Consider the following 16,675-nt stretch of genomic DNA (forward strand, 5'->3'; position numbering starts at 1 on the left):
AAAAAATAAAAAAAACCCTTTTTCGGTAAATACTGGTAACAACATTTTGGGTTTTTCTAAGCTATGCCCTCAAGGTTGTTGAATTTCTAAGGTGTGTCCATGTTTTTTCAAAATTACAAGTTATGCCCTCCAACTTAAGTTGTTTAATCAACCGTATTCTCTGACGTAAACTCGACGTTAACAATTGTAAATAAATAAGAAGTAATAAGAAGCGGATAAGAAAAAAGAATAAGAATTACACCGAGAGCTTGACATATCCATGGTTGCTTTTAGAAGAAAGAACAAAAAATAGATGAGAAAATTTGAAAAAAATGCTAAATGTTAACCTACTTAAATAACTCTAACCCAATTTGGACGCGAAATTTCTATCCAAAGTGTGGTAACGAACTGTTAACACAACTACTAACGTTAACGTTGGATTAACGTTATAGAATACGGTTGAATAACACCTTAAGTTGGAGAATACCTCTTATAATTTTGAAAAAGTATGGCACACCTTATATACTCAATAACGATGGGACATAACTTAGAAAAACCCAAACATTTTTAGCAGCCTCAATTTCTATTAATCTCCCTTCAGAAACCTCAAAACTCCTAAACCCTAAAATAAACAATACGAGTACGTCAAAACCCCCAATTTCGCGCAAACCCAATATCGAAATTAGGGTTTGGAATATTTTCAATTCTCATCAAATTAAACTCTGAATTCCTCAATCTATTGAATTTCGTTGTCCCCAGAAAAATTCAATGGATTTCGATGAGTACGAGTACTTGGAGAAAACGGTGGAAGAAACAGCAGAGGGTCGATCGAAGAAGGAGGAGGTGAGCGGGGAGAAGAGAGAGAAAGGGTACAGGAAGAGGAGAGAAGAAGAATGGGATGATCATCGAGAAGATGACTATGATGATGAGAGGAAGAAGAAGAAGTTGAGAAGCGAGGAGGAGAATGGGGGTGGAGGAGAGAGAAAGCGGGAGGACAGGGATAGGAGGAGAGAGAAAGAAGAGAGACCCAGGGACAGGGATAGAGATAGAGAGAGAAGGGATAGAGAGAAGGAGAGAGAAAGGGAGAGGAGAGATAGGGATAGAGAGAAGGAGAGGAGAGAGAGGGAGAAGGAGAAGGAGAGGAGAGAGAAGGATAAAGAGGAGTCTGATAGGGAGAAGGAGAAGGAGAGTGATGTGGAGAAAGAGAAGGAGGTGCGAAGTAGTAGTCGGTCCAGGCGGCATGATAGCCAGGAGCGAGAGGTGAGCCGGGATAGAGACAGGGAGAGGGAGAGGTCAAGGCGGAGTAGTAGTCGGCCTAGGCGGCATGATAGCCGGAATAGGGATAGGGATAGGGAGAGGTCAAGGCGAAGCAGTAGTCGGTCAAAGCGGCATGATAGCCGGGAGCCAGATGTGATCAGGGAGAGGGAGAGAGAGGCCAGAGAGATTGAGTCCAGAGATAGCAGGTAGCTTGCTGGTTGATTCTTCTTATTTACTGGCTTTGCAAATGTGCGTTGTTTTGATATTGTGCTTTGTGATTAAATTAAGACAATAATGTGTTCTAATTGCATAGTCTTGGTTTTGGCATTGGTGTCATGCAATTTTCTGATAGAATAGCTTGATGAACTTGTTATGTATCTTTACATACAGGCTGTTTGTTCTAAACTATTAAAATTTCATAGTCTATATAAATTAAAAGCTTTTGTGAAATTGTCGGTATTGATTAATTTCTACATGGGAATTTTGGAATGGCAAAAATTTAAGAATCTCATCTTGGGTGAAAGTTTTACAATTATCTGGCTTTGAATTATAAAGAGCTATATTAAAATGCCTCGCTAACCTTGCTATACTTTATAATTATTGGGGAATAGTGAAATGTATTTGCATTTTGCTTCAAGACTCTAATGGAAACAATGTTACAGTGAACTTAAGCACCCCATCCTAGATTTCTACCTTGGAGTCTCTTTAGAGGTATTATGAGACTATTGATGTTCACATTGCAATTGGTCAGCGGCAACATCATGGCTGTAGAATGGTGATGATTCTTGTTTTTACCTTCTATATGTTAGTTTATTTGTGTATATTGATTATAAATTTTACGGTTCACAGGAGATTCAAAGAGAAAAAGGAAGTAGTGGAGCCTGAAGTTGATCCTGAGAGGGATCAGAGAACTGTCTTTGCATACCAGGTGGCTGTCCTTTTATCTAATTCTTCAGTAACCTATGCAGTACTGATATGTTAATTGATCTTCAAGTGGTTTGTTGATTTTTGACACGTGTTTCATTTACTGTACTGGGTGTTTACAGATGCCTCTCAAAGCAACGGAGAAAGATGTTTATGAATTTTTCTCAAAAGCTGGCAAGGTAAATGACACTTTGTAATTGTTTCCTGATGCTATATTGTATAATTGTATACTATTTTTTATGTGCAAGTCTTAGTTGTTGTATCTTTATTATTATGTTTTAACATATTTGCTGTTGACTTGGTACTTTTTATTTTTATTTTTTATTATGTTTAACATGTTTAGTTGTTGTAAAATATCTACTTTCAAATTAGAGAACTATTTAGGCTCATCGACTGTTTATTTATTATTTGTTACAATTTAAATGTCTCTTGCAGGTGAGGGATGTCAGGCTTATCATGGACCGAAATTCAAGGCGCTCAAAAGGAGTTGGGTATGTTCTTATCTGTTGCTAGTATTCTAGGTGCATGCATTGTTATATATAGCTAGTAGCTTATGCTGTTTTAAGATGCAAGCTTGACTTTATTCTTAAATGAACTAGCAATGCGATAAAGATATCCATGATGAGGGATGATGGGAATACCTTGCTCTCATGTTTAACAATTCATGCAGCATTCTAAAGGTAGACGACATGAACCTGAGCCTACTCTTCGTTTTACTTCTTCATCAGTCTCTAAGGACTTAAATTGATTGGTATAATGGTTATTTAATTTAATTTTTCTTATTCATTTCTGATTGGGAGTTGTTTCAATTTAGGTAAGTTTTATTTTGGATACATCATTGTAAAGGTGGATTCGCTGAAGAAACTCCATTCTAAGATGGTAAAGTCAAGGCCTTCAGGACATAAGAGGCTAGGTGGCCTAGTTAAATCTTAGCTGATTCATCAATCAATTTACTGTAACACTAGTGTGAAATTTAACATCTAAGCCTTGTTTAAGGCATTTGCAATCGAACTACCTGTATTTATCTCAAATTTATACACCGCTTGTTCTCAGAAATCTGTCTTGCAAACCTGGTACAGTGCTATGAGCAAGGGAAAAGGTTGGGTTATATCTTTGCAGTGCTGTTTGCCGCGTGTGGTTGTCCATTTTTGTATCGTTACTTGTTAGGGTGGGGGTATGACCCAGTATGGTGATTGAGTTATCTATGTACTTCTGGAATTGGGTATGAGTGCATGATCAATGGGAAGGATATTTGGCTTTGTGATACGTTTTTCAAATTCTATGTGAAATGTTGCTGACCATAGCGTACCTGATTCTGCTATTTTTTTTTTTTTTTTTTTTTTTTTAACCTTTCTCAATCCTACCAGTGGCATTGAACATATGTTATTGCTTGATTGTTTTGGGTTTTTATCTAACCTTCTCTTGTATTTGAGAAATCAGATTCTTGAAAAGAAGCTCAGCTTCAGCTTTCTCTCATATGGATTTTGTTCACCACAATTTTATCTGAATTCTTCGTAAGTCCTGCCTGATTTTTCTGCATATTCAATCATTTGGTAATCTTACAGTGACTTCTTGTGATGAGATGCAGGTATGTTGAGTTTTTTGGTGTTATGTCTGTGCCAATGGCGATTGCAATGTCTGGTCAGCTATTCCTTGGGCAGCCTGTGATGGTCAAACCGTCTGAGGCTGAAAAGAACCTTGTCCAATCTACAGCTTCTACTGGCACAGCTGTTACAGGCCCTTATGGACCGACTGATAGAAAGTTGTATGTTGGTAATTTACACTTCAATATGACAGAGCAGCAACTGCGTAAGGTGAATCTCTAACATTCTTTTCATGTTTTTATGTCCCTTTTCATCCTATATTCCTATGCTTTGATACAGTCCGTTTTCAGGCGACATCCAAAGGAAAGGTTTGGTATCTATAATGTGACTGTTAATTAATGCTGAAGTCTGTTGCTGTAACCTCTACTGTGTGGTTTATTTTGCACTGATTGATAGGCAAGGATCCTTATATATTGAGGAAATATTATGTTTGGTGAAGGAGTTAAATTGTAGTGAATACATGCTAGATTAATGAAAGGTGCTGTTAGATGATATTTTAAATAGCATTATGACATCTTCAAAGTGGAAGGCCACATTGTACATAACCTGTAAATGTGATAAAATTAACATATACTTCTTGCAACAAAATCCTGGACTTGTTGAGTGAGATGACTGATGGTATCTTTTTTTAAGGGCTTAGCTTCTTGGGAGTACTCTACTTTGTGATTATTTTTTTAATGGATTCTGAATTTTCTGATGTTATGGTTGTACAGCTTTAAGGATAAACAGTGGTATGCTGGGTGAAAGTGTCTTACATGAGGGCAGAGTAGCCTGATGTTTTATTAAATCATCATAGTTTGTAGCTTTTATAGATTAAGTTGGCCTTAAACTATTTGGAGAGTTTAATCAATTGATCACGCATCTACAGATCTCCAGTTTTGGGAGATGAATTAATATTAAATTAAGGGGCTTTTCTATTTTGTTTATGTTAGCTTTATTTCTTTCCTGATGAAAAAAATTTCTTTGTGAGTTGCTTTTGCAATTTACACATTCATCCATTATTCTTTTTAATCTTTTCCACTTCCAGACAAACCTTTTGTTTTCTTTATTTCCTTTTGGTCCTTAATGAGTTATTCGACTTATTCCTATAATAATATGCTGATGTGATTACTACCCTTTGTTTCTTGTTGGCAGATATTTGAATCATTTGGTCCTGTGGAGCTGGTGCAACTTCCCCTTGATCCTGAGACTGGACACTGCAAAGGTTTTGGGTTTGTTCAAGTCAGTGAAAAGTTGGTTTATATCTTATTTAGCCACTCCAATTCAAGCTTTGCTTTGTATTTCAGCTGATATCCTTTCTAAATTGACAGTTTGCTCAAGTTGAGCATGCAAAGGCAGCGCAAAGTTTAAATGGGAAAATAGAAATTGCTGGCAGATATATTAAGGTAGGATGTTGCTATGATTAATGGAAGTAATTTTTTTTTGTCTAGACAAGTTACTTTTTTTTGTTCATACCTATCTCTCTTTGTATTCTTCTGTAATAGATCTCTGTCTGGATACTACAGGTTTCATCTGTCACCGAACATGTAGGTGGACAAGATACCGGAACAACTGCAGCGGACTTCGATGATGACGACGGGGGTGGTATGGTGAGTTATACATATGATATCTTTGCTTGAAAATCACTCAATGTGTGCAATGTCTTTTAAGTTATGATACCCCATAGTAGTCATTGCTAAGCAATTGTGATTAGGGCTTGTAAATTGGCATAATTCAACTTTGTAAAAGGGCAGGAGAAATTCAGATTTTGTGCCCCTGAAACAAAAAGTTTTTTTTTGTGGCATACAGTTCATGCAGTTTTAGATATAGCTTGTGCTTGAAGGGAAGAGTTCTTTACTGACGAGTACACCGGTCAAGCAATTTGGCTTTCAGTTTTTGTTAACAGAAATTTTAAATAAGCTACTTAGTTTGTGAATGTTGTGAGAAGTGACAATGAAAACTTTTCCTGAGATTTGTGCTTGAAGGGAAGAGTTCTTTACTGACGAGTACACCGGTCAAGCAATATGGCTTTCAGTTTTTGTTAACAGAAATTTTAAATAAGCTATTTAGTTTGTGAATGTTGTGAGAAACGACAATGAAAACTTTTCCTAAGATTATTTTCTCTTTTTTATGGCTTTGAGGCCTTTTGGGTGTCATTGATAGATGATTTGACGTATACTTTTTGTCTTGCAGGCTTTAAATGCCCAGTCCAGAGCTTTGCTAATGCAAAAGCTGGACCGCAGTGGTACAGCTTCAAGGTTAGTACTTAGTAGTGCATTTCTTCCCCACCTCTGCAAAGTTCCCCCTTCTCTCTCCTGAGGTAATATTTGTTGTTTTGTATGTAGCTTTGCCGGAACTCTTGGTGTGCCAGTGCTTGGTGGTACATCTTCTGTTCAGACGCCTTCCTTGTTCAATGGGCATTCTGCCACTCCTGCTCCCACACTCCCTCCCCAACTCCTTCCCACCCCAGCTTCTGAAGCTGTAGGCACCCCTAGTGAGTGTCTTCTGTTGAAAAATTTATTTGATCCAGCCACTGAGGTATGTTTTGTTGCTTTGCTCCTAAAACTGTTACCCCTTCCTATTTTGCTCCTTTTACTTGTGTATGTTGATACTGTTATTACTGTGTGCAGACTGATCCAGAGTTTGACTTGGATATTAAAGAAGATGTTGAAGATGAATGCTCAAAGTTTGGTCGAGTGAGACATATCTATGTGGACAAGTATGTAATACTTAGGTTTTTTCTTCACCTTATTTAAGGTGTTCTGATCTGAAAATTATAAGTTCTGGGTTGAATTTTTCTGTGGTTTAGTCTGATTTTAACAGGTATAAATTATAGCTTTAATAAGTAATAAGAATAAGGTGAAGAGAACAAAACCTTATTTGTGACCAATAAATTTCATTTGCCTGTAGTGAAATGTTGTTGATACAAAGATTCTGAAAGGGAAGTTGATTAATGCTTGATTGGTCAAAGAACTGCTTCACTTTGTGTTAAGCGTAATTACATGGTAGGATACCACTTAGGGAGTATTACATTGTGAACCAAGTCGGACAATCATCAATCCAGTGCATTATACTGCTGTCAAATGTTGATTGAGGCAGTAAAATTTGTCTTGAAATGACAATTTTTACTTCAGTGCGGTTAGATGGTAGTCTGAGAATTCCACTGTGGAACAACCTTATGAAATATTTGAGGTTTTTGATTCATTTCATTGTAGCAATTAGACATTTGCTTTTGTTACTTTGAAACCAAAATTTAAATATTGCCGCATTTAATTAAAAAAATTAATGGCAGACCTTTTTATACATTTGTTTGGATGTTGGAATTAATTTTCCTTAATAGATTGAATAATTGATTTGTCAATTCATTGTAAAGTTGCAATTATTGGAATAGAGTATGTAGTTGTCTCATGTGCTTTCTCCTTTTGGCTGTATTGTTTTGCATAAGCCCATTGGTTGCACTTGGTGCCACAAATATTCTTTGTGGCCAACAATAATGAATTCGTTGCCTTCTGGTTTGCAGACACAGTGCCGGTCATGTCTACCTTCGTTTTGACACCAAGGAAGCTGCAATGAAAGCCCAGGGTGGAATGCATATGCGATGGTTTGCTCGTAGGTTGATAACGGCCATCTATATGGTAATGCATTTTTGATGTACTTATCAATTTTCCAAACCCTTTCATTGTTGGGTTACATATCCGATTGTTTCCTTTCTGTGGTGTTCTCTGTCCATTTTATTTTAACAATTTGGAGGATCATAATTTTTCTTAATAACTGGATTTAGCTTGCCTTATTTATTTCCTTACTAACTGTACAAAATTCTCGAGTTAAGTTTTTGGATGTTTATCATCCATATGCTTGTTTTGTTGGTTTAGTGAAAGCTATGTGTATTTTTATGTTGTCATTGATATGAAATGATTAAAATTAAGGGGGCTTTAGAATCTGCTCTTGGATACTGATTGGTGTTCATGTTGTCATCGTCATTTTGTATTCTCTGCACTTGTCAAGGATATCTTATGGATTGTACTTTTGGTTTATTGCAGCAACCTCAAGATTATGAAGCAAAGTTTGGAGATGCTACTTGAAGATTCATTACAATTGCAGCTTTAACTCTTTTGGATACTGTTGGAAGTGAAATTTAATCTGTTTTTTTTTTTTCTAAATGTTTTTTTGAGATAATATAATGTGGTGTGCAATGAGAATCACTATGCTTTATGTAATGTCGTTATATACTTCCTCCATTCCTGAATATTCTTATTCGCTTCGACTTTTAGCACAACTTTGACAATCTTTTTTTAGCTTTTGTATACTACCTCCGTTTCATTTTTTTTTTTGCAACTTTGGATTATTTTATATCTCACAAATATTACCCCAAAGTTGTAAAAAATATGAAACGGAGGTAGTAAAATAAAATTTTGATAAGTAAGATATGGATTTTTTTTATTTTTTATTTTTTATTTATATTATATTTTGCAAATGCATGATTAAATATATTAGTAGTCCAAGTTATAGCGTGTCGGGATATTTAGAGGGAATTACACTATACCATATTACCATGTGCCAACTGCCATTTAAATCTAGTTTTGATTCAGGTGTTTAAATTCCTTGTGATTATTGTGTAGAATGATACTCCGTAGAATAGGGGCGGTGGTTGTGTTGCAAACAAGTATCTGGTAAGTAGGATATAACCGCAAATGAAGGCAGAAGTATTCCTTGTGGAGTGTTCGACATTGTTTGTGACTGTTGATTTTGTTTTCCATTGGGATATTCACCTTAGTATTACATTTTTTTTTGGAAAAATAAGTGTAGTGCAGGGCTTGTCTGTTGCTCCGGATTGTTATCGGAAAAATCTCCATGTTTAGGATTATTGTTGCAATTTTTTCTTTCAATTGTCGCTGCAAAGTGCAAACCTCTCAAAGTACGATGTAAAAATATACAAGAAGAATATAAAAAGCGTTGTGTGTTTTCACTATTTGCCATCAGTTAAAATCGTCTGCAATAACTCTGCTTTTTGTTGTGAGAGTAGCCTTACTTACCCCCTACGGCTCCCAATCCCATGCTCTCTCCTTTAAACATACTGCCTCCCAGTTTCCCGCTAGTCCGCCACTAGTCCAGTACTACTGTGGGTAGACAACTTTTTGGGATTGTGGCGGGGCCAGGGACGGTGAGGGAATCCCCACTCCCAAATTGCCTACCTTTCCAAGTTTAAGCCTGTTTAGAGCAAAAGTATTGAAGTAAGACTGTCTTCATCATTAATGAGGGCAAACTTTAAAAATATGCGGACAAGATATACAAATACCTATGCTACAATAATTGGATAACAACTGATAATTAGAAGGCTTTCATTTAAATTTTATATCTTCAGTGTTGTGCTATCATATCTATTTGATACATCGGTGACTAAGAAAAATTCAAATAAGATTACTTGTGAAGAAAATTGTGTTTGTCAAGTGAAGTTTTTCTCTACTTGAGAATTTTTGTAAACCGATCCAACCCTACTTATCAACTTCTATCGCTCACATATATATGACGTGTCGCAATATTCACACGTTCACACAGTACAATTTCATGTAAATACAAGTGTCGTAGACTCATGGTTGGTTAAATATAGAAGAATATATTCAATAAATTTGAGATAAAACCATGTTTATACCAATCTTACCTGTAGGACGAATTTGACCATTTTATATGTCATCATATTTTTGTATTTAGTTGGGTACTTTGTAATTAGGTTAAATAATACAAGTACTTAGTTATGGTGTATAGTGTTACATAGTATTATTACTGCAACTAGCATTATTTGGGCGCATTTACTAAGAGATCCTCACAAATTCCCTAATCTCATATTCAGAGGGCGCGGCTTCGGTTACTTTCTTGCTCTTCTCTTCTTCAACCTCGCACCCTTTTTCTTTCTCTCTCTTCTGATCATCAACTTTGTCAATCTCACTACTTTCTCTCTCCTCTTAACTGTGAGTACTTCTTTTTACAGTCACTCTTTTAATAGTTAATATTTTTTTTGTCAATTTTTTTGAATAAATTTTGTGGGTGTTTTCTGGGTTGTTATTAATCTGATTAATATTTAAACCCTTTAATGTTTTGAGCTTTATGTTTATGTCTTTCATTTTATTTATCTAATTTTTTTTGATGGGTTTTATCTATTATTTTAGATGTTACTCTATGTATATGAAAAAGATTGAGTCTTTTATTGATTTCTAATTTTGTTTCTTTATTTGGGGATTACAGAGTTTTTGTAATGGTGATTTTGTGTGATTGTAGGTTATAACTGTTGTTGAATAGAATGTCTGAAACCTCCAAAGTTATTCATGTCCGCAATGTGGGCCATGAAATAACTGAGGTAACACCCCATTGGTTTTATTTATTTATTTTAATTTTTAGTGCTATAATGTGGAATGTGTGATTTTAATATTCATGTTTATTGGATTTAATGGAATTTTACAGAATGATTTACTTCAATTGGTTGAACCATTTGGGACTGTCACCAAGCTTGTGATGCTACGTACCAAGAACCAGGTTTTCCTCTTATTTTTAGTGTTATGTTGTCTATATGTAGTAATTTAAGTAGATGAGATAGTAATGTACGACATTGTCTTACAAAGTATTGTATCTTCTTAAATAGAACAAGTCCCCCGTTTAAAGTAATTGTGAGGCGGTCTCATTTAAGACTTTGTCGTACTTTGTATACTATATTTTCGCCTTTATTTCTTCTTGAGTAACTGTATTGCTGTTTGAGTAGGTTGACAATGTTACCACATAAGTATATGTATCTATGATTGTATGGATAACAGTTTTAACGACCAAGGATGATTACCTAGCTCCCCAGGTTTCCTCTCAGTTGGTTTATGGGGTCTAGTATGCAGTATACACCTTTAATTGCTAATTAGGCTCGTTGTGTATAACTAAGAGTTTGAAGTATATGTGTTGTAAGTGTTATTCCTTGTATTTGTAGGCACTTTTGCAACTTCAGGATATGGCATCAGCAATTAATTTAGTGGATTACTATACAAATGTTCAGCCCAATGTTACGTATTGTCTTTGTTTGGCTTTTCTTTCTGTTTTCTCTGTATAATTACTCATCTTCCCACGATTCTTTTGGTGTTACATGGTAGAGTTATAGATGTTTCATTAGTATAACCATTTGGTAAGTCTTTGATGGTCCATTAGTCCAACCATTTGGTAAACATTTGATGATTATTTATGCATCGAACCATGTATATGGTGTTGCTATCGCTAGTTTAGCTGTAAGTTGTTTCCAGTTACTGGTTTCATTTAGACAAGCTGTTCATTAATGGTAGTATTTTAAATGTATTGCCTTCCTTTTTCCATCTTGCAAGTATTTTTCTAAATGTGCGATGTAGAGTCATTACTTTGTATAAAGATTTGCATTGTCAACGATTTAATTGTGGTAAATAGGGTAACAAAATTAACCGAATGAAAGTAAGGTTACTGAATAAGAGACATAGTAGAATATGATGAGATGAGAAGCTCGAGGACGAGAGAGATTGGTGCTGTAACCTGTAAGAGGTCAATTGGCAATTGACAATTTTATGGCTTAGTAAAATTTATGCACCTTTTTCTTATTGTGAACTATGTGAAGTAGCAAATGGACATACCTTTAGTCTAAGGTCAATTCAAAGCACTTAAAAGTTACATATGTTTTGTCTTTCATTGTTATTCTCTAGTCACTTCCGTACCTTTAGGTGTGATAACTGATCGTCAAAACAAAAGTGTGTTATAAAGCTAGAATCCATTTTGTCTCCTGTTGTTAGTGTCTTCTATATTTCCGATTATCTGTATTTAATTTCCATTTCCTTTCCTCTTCTTGGACCTTTTATTTGGCTTCTTTGTGGATTCTAATATCTGTACTTACCATATCCTCCTTTTTAGGGGCCGAAATGTTTACATGCAGTTTTCTTCCCACCAAGAACTTACAACAGATCAGACTCAAGGACGTAAAAGCGACACGGTTTGTATCTAGCATATAAATTTAGTAAGATTTAAATGGCGTGGGAAATATGCCTGCCTTGATGTTACTTTTGGTTGGTTAGAGCTAAATTTTTTATGATTATGCATTTATGCTAGAAGCTGTAATACAGGTGATCTCACGATCTAGCTTAACCAACACTATTTATGTCACCCTTGTGAGTTATGTGTTAAATTGTGTGGATCGAATGTTGGTGTGTGATAAGGACGGATAAATCAAGTACATAACTCTAATTGATTTTATTTATTTATTTATTTATTTATTTATTTTTATTTTATTTTTTTAATCATGTGTAAATCATCCTGATCTGCCCCAGTACCTCCTGATATTTTAAGATTCAAATGGACATTATATTTCACATTTTTAGTCAATGGAGATGCAGAGAGTTGGCAAGGATCTTCTTATATCCTTTATTTGTAAACAAAATACTTTTCAACTCTATTTTGTTCTCTGATTTATTGCAAATATCTGGGGATACCTTGTAATTGTGTCCTTTTTCATTTGAGATGTAGGGGCTTGATCTAGGAGAAATTATAGGAAGGGGATAGGGAAAAGAAAAAAGTTATTTTGAATTTCTATACACTTCAGGGCTCTCATTCTCGTTTGAGAATTCATTCCAAATTCACTCCAAGTAGCACAACCACAAGTAATATTTACTGCATGGCATTTTGATGCCTCCTTCATGTAGGTTCACATTTTGTTTTCTTCACCACTCCTTGAGGATCAACTTAAGATAATCATCTCATTGTTGTTTAGAGGTTGTCTAGCAAGGTTGGGTGGGTTAAGTTAAATCTTTTATTGTTTAGCAGCAAAGCTAACAATGAGTATGGTTCGTCATTGCTTTTTATTAAAAGTTCAGAAGTATATCACAGCATCTAAGTCTTATTCACCTCTGTATTATTCCCCTTTCTGTGGCAGGATGGACAGCCAAATCGTATACTCTTGGTCAGTATACATCAAGTTATCTATCCTATGACAGTTGATGTTCTCAATCAGGTGTTTTCTCCGTATGGGTTTGTGGAAAAAATTGTTACATTCCAGAAGTCAGCTGGTTATCTTCTTCCTCTGGTCTTGCCTTTTGTAGTTACCCTGATTACATTCAGTTAAAAATGATTTATTAACTAATAATTGTTGTTAACCACATTTTTTCCGTATGATCCAAAACTTAGTAAATTTTATTTCATTCCTGCTTATTTTGTGTAGGTTATCAAGCTCTCGTCCAGTTTCAAACGCGGCAGAGTGCTGCATCTGCAATGAGTGCCCTTCATGTCTGTTATCTCTGTAAATTATTATAAGAAAACTTATATATCTTGCCTTCTGGATTCTCTTAAATTGTACATTTTTCAGGGGCGGAATGTATATGACGGTTGTTGTCAGTTAGATGTACAATACTCAAAGTAAGGCTTTATCTCTCTCACAATCATGAAATGTGATTCTTTATAAGCTTTTTTAAATACAAAATATATCTTATTCTGTCTGTCATTTCCTTATATTGCAGCCTCACAGAGTTGCAAGTGAATTTTAATAATGATCGCTCGAGGTCAGTTTGAATAATTTGGGATATTACCTTTAGATATAACGTATATGATGGTATGATATAGGTAGAACTTTGGCTTGATGAGTTAAATCCTGAGAGGTAATAGTAGTTAATTTAGAATTTAATGTAAAATTTAAGAAATGTGTATGCATGTGTGTGGGTTGCCATTTTGAGGCAATCAGGCAAACAGATTTTGGAAGATTTTCTTTTTAACTATTTACCAAGTATATCTGTGCATTAACTTAACTAAAAATATTGACGCATTCTTTAATACAAAGACTATGAAACAATGTTTTAATTGTGTAAAGTGAACCCCTCATCTCATCTACTCTCCCTTCCTCAACTAATCTCATTCTTGGACTAGCCTCAGTTACCCCCCCCCCAACCCCACCACATTCTGTAACAGTCTTTTTTCTTTTTGTCAAGTTTTGGTGGCTCTTGGATCCATCTGCAGTTCCTCTTCCCAGCTTATTTCTACTCCCTGCATGTATTCTGTTAGGGCTTTTAGGCAGCTTTTGTTCTTGGGACTTGCATATTTACTCTTGTCCCTAGGGGTGGGGAGATATGTTCATTATCTGGAAAATGTTTTTACATGTGATCAAATTTAAATTATAAGTAATGTTGCTTAAATTAGTTGTTTTTGTTCATTATTAACTTTTGATGAGAATGATTAACTGAAACGAAGAGGAGTAAAAATCATTATTGAGATTTGAGAACGATACTTTGGGCACAAAATCACCATGGATTTGTTTTCTAGAAATTTTTTCCTTTAATAGTAGTTTGAGTTAACCCTTTCACTCAGTTAAAGAATCTTTATTTTCTATGCCACATAATTTGGCAGAAATCAGAATCCTATTGCTGAGATGCATGTTAGACATTTGCATATCAGAACATAAGATACCCGTTAAATACTGCCTTAGTTGCGGGATAATGGGATGGACTTTCTGAATTCTAGGTGTGCTTTGTGCATTTATTGATTTGATTGATCTGGCTGACATGTTTTTCCCGATTGGGCAGAGATTTTACCAACCCAAATCTTCCTACAGAACAGAGAGGCAGAAGTTCACAAGTGTGTATTTTTTTTGCTTGTTTCTTGTTTGGTCTATCTTGATTTTGGCATCCCTCCTGCTAGTCTAGAATCTAAAGGAGGAAATTACTCAGTCTTGTTCTCCTTGGTTCAGTGACCAAGAATGATGCCCAAGTTTTATCTGCTGCTGATTTTTGTGCGTGGTTTTGTTCGCAACAGTCTGGTTATGGTGATGCAGGGGGAGTATATCCATTTCAAGCTACTGGGAGTGGTTCAGGTGCATAATTGCCATAATATATAGTAAACTTTGGATTTCTTTTTTATAATTAAAGTCTTGACTCTGGAGAAAATTCTAATTATGATTTTTTTTTTCTCTCTTTGTTGCAGCTGGATATGGCCAGGTTTGTATTTCTTGTGCTTGAGCCTGAATGCTACCAGAGTGGCTATATTAATAAGTTAGATTTTTTATTTTTTCAGAATTAATATCATGTTCCCTGTTTTCAAAATTAATTTTTTTTAAAAAATATTCTTCTCTTCCTATTCCTTGTTATTTGTGGCTGTTTCAATCACTGGATTAAACTGAGTATTTTATAAAAACAATTAATTGTATATAATATCAAGCTCTTCACTGAATGCATGGAAGAATTGCAAAGTAGAGGGTTTTTTTTTTTCCTTCATATATATTTTATATTTTGGTCAGGTGAGAAGAGGGGGGGGGGGGGGGTTGCAAGAATGTTTCACCTGAAAACAGTTTCTTCGGTTCTATTTTTTTGCTTATAAAAAACTTTGTCCTGATTTGTACTGGTTTTTGATTCTGTGTATTATAATGCTCTTTGTCGCTTCTCCAGATGGGAAATGCTGCAGCTATGTCGGCTTTTGCTGGCGGCCTCCCTCCAGGTGTTAGTGGGACCAATGATAGATGTACTGTTATAGTATCTAATTTAAATCCTGATGTGAGTCAATACTCTGCCTCTCCACCTAATTGATCTTCACTCAATAGCACCTCCCCTCTTTTTCTCCTTTAACTGATTGTATGACAAATCTGTTTGTCAGAGAATAGATGAAGACAAGTGTTCAATTTATTTTCGCTGTATGGCAACATTATAAGGATCAAGCTTCTCCGAGGCAAACCTGATCATGCACTTGTTGAAATGTCTGATGGTTTTCAGGCTGAATTGGCTGTTAACTTCTTAAAGGTTTGAATCGCAATTGGACTTTTTTTTTATTTTTTATTGCAAGTTTCTCAAAGTAGTGTTTTTATTTATTTTCTTCCCGATTAGAACAAGTGCTGAGTAAACTGTAAATCTACGCTGACATAAAAGGACAGACTACATAGATCATAGGTTTTTTTTTTATTTATTTTTTTATTTTTTTAATTTGGGTCAAATACTAAAACTACCACGGACATTTACGACAACATATAATGATCATATATGGTTCCAAACGACATTATATGACCCTAGGATGTAGCCCCTAGTATCTCGAGATTTATCGATACCGGGTCCCGAAACCTCTGCCCAAAATCGTGTATTATAGCCTTTAATTTTGGACAATTTTTGACCTTTTTTGACACTAATATCCTCCGGGAGTCCATGTGGGTGGGTGGAACGATCCAATTTGCCTCTAAGCATCCTATTTACCCGTTTTCGTACACGCCTCTTGTACTGGCTATAAGCTTTCACAAGGCCTTAATGCAACTGACTAATGGCCGTATTTGGTTCTAAACAACATTATATGGACCCCGAGATGCATCCCGTAGTATTCCGTGAATTTTTGACACCGGGTCCCGACACCTCCTAAATTGCTCCGATTTCGCGTATTATAGCACCAAGATTTTTGAAGCAAATAGCAAGAAGCAAGTTTTAGTTTTATTCGAGACTGAAGAAGAGGCAACTGAAGCCCTCGTTTGCAAGCATGCTACTTCAGTTTGTGGATCAATCATCCGCATTTCTTTCTCCCAATCGCAAAACACATGAAAGATATAGGCTGCTCAGATCTGAAAGACGCTCTGCAAAGGTTTTGGTTGTTACATTGTTGGTTTCTAATTATCAGGACACTGTTTTGTAAAACATCCCTATTCTTCCTTTATTTGCCTTCCATAGTCTCTATAGCTTGTCGCATTAAGGAACTTTCACATACATATGTACCGTTCAAAACTAATTATGGGTTTGAATTACTGATAATATAGACATTTCTCATATTTTCAGGCGGTATAATGTTGTAACTATTAAGGTAGCATCTCGATGCTTTGGCTATGCCTTGTTCATGCTCTACTTGAATCAGTTGGACATCCAACTGAATCCAAATTTAGTCAGTCAATGAGGTTTTTTTTCACAGAATTGAGATGAATGGCTCAAAAAGACTCTTTG

At 35.5% G+C, this 16,675-nt stretch overlaps 1 protein-coding gene and 1 pseudogene across 2 annotated transcripts; both read left to right on the forward strand.

Annotated features, from left to right (window-relative positions):
* The first annotated feature begins 524 nt into the window (after positions 1 to 524).
* LOC110695213 (RNA-binding protein 39-like) lies at positions 525 to 8,019 on the forward strand. 2 transcript variants are annotated; one of them, XM_021872439.1, is made up of 13 exons: positions 525 to 1,442; positions 2,086 to 2,164; positions 2,283 to 2,339; positions 2,596 to 2,651; positions 3,749 to 3,974; positions 4,899 to 4,985; positions 5,075 to 5,149; positions 5,270 to 5,353; positions 5,937 to 6,001; positions 6,089 to 6,281; positions 6,374 to 6,462; positions 7,264 to 7,378; positions 7,784 to 8,019. In XM_021872439.1, exons 1-13 carry the CDS (start codon positions 748 to 750, stop codon positions 7,823 to 7,825), a joined length of 1,863 nt encoding a protein of 620 aa, XP_021728131.1. In that variant the 5' UTR covers positions 525 to 747; the 3' UTR covers positions 7,826 to 8,019. The 2 variants fall into 2 exon arrangements, with proteins under 2 accessions (XP_021728131.1, XP_021728133.1); XM_021872441.1 differs by lacking the exon at positions 525 to 1,442 and adding an exon at positions 1,983 to 2,011.
* A 1,484-nt stretch (positions 8,020 to 9,503) lies between these two features.
* LOC110695331 lies at positions 9,504 to 16,621 on the forward strand (annotated as a pseudogene).
* The last annotated feature ends 54 nt before the right edge of the window (positions 16,622 to 16,675 follow it).

Source organism: Chenopodium quinoa, unplaced genomic scaffold (genome assembly GCF_001683475.1).
Source record: "Chenopodium quinoa cultivar QQ74 unplaced genomic scaffold, ASM168347v1, whole genome shotgun sequence".
NCBI classification, from domain to species: domain Eukaryota; kingdom Viridiplantae; phylum Streptophyta; class Magnoliopsida; order Caryophyllales; family Amaranthaceae; genus Chenopodium; species Chenopodium quinoa.

Excerpts from the sequence above, each read along its gene's own strand:
- LOC110695213 (XM_021872439.1), top strand. The coding sequence starts at position 748 with ATGGATTTCGATGAGTACGAGTACTTGGAGAAAACGGTGGAAGAAACA. Across the intron at positions 2,340-2,595 it reads TTTTCTCAAAAGCTGGCAAG|GTGAGGGATGTCAGGCTTAT; the intron begins GTAAATGACACT and ends TGTCTCTTGCAG. Across the intron at positions 5,354-5,936 it reads ATGACGACGGGGGTGGTATG|GCTTTAAATGCCCAGTCCAG; the intron begins GTGAGTTATACA and ends TTTGTCTTGCAG.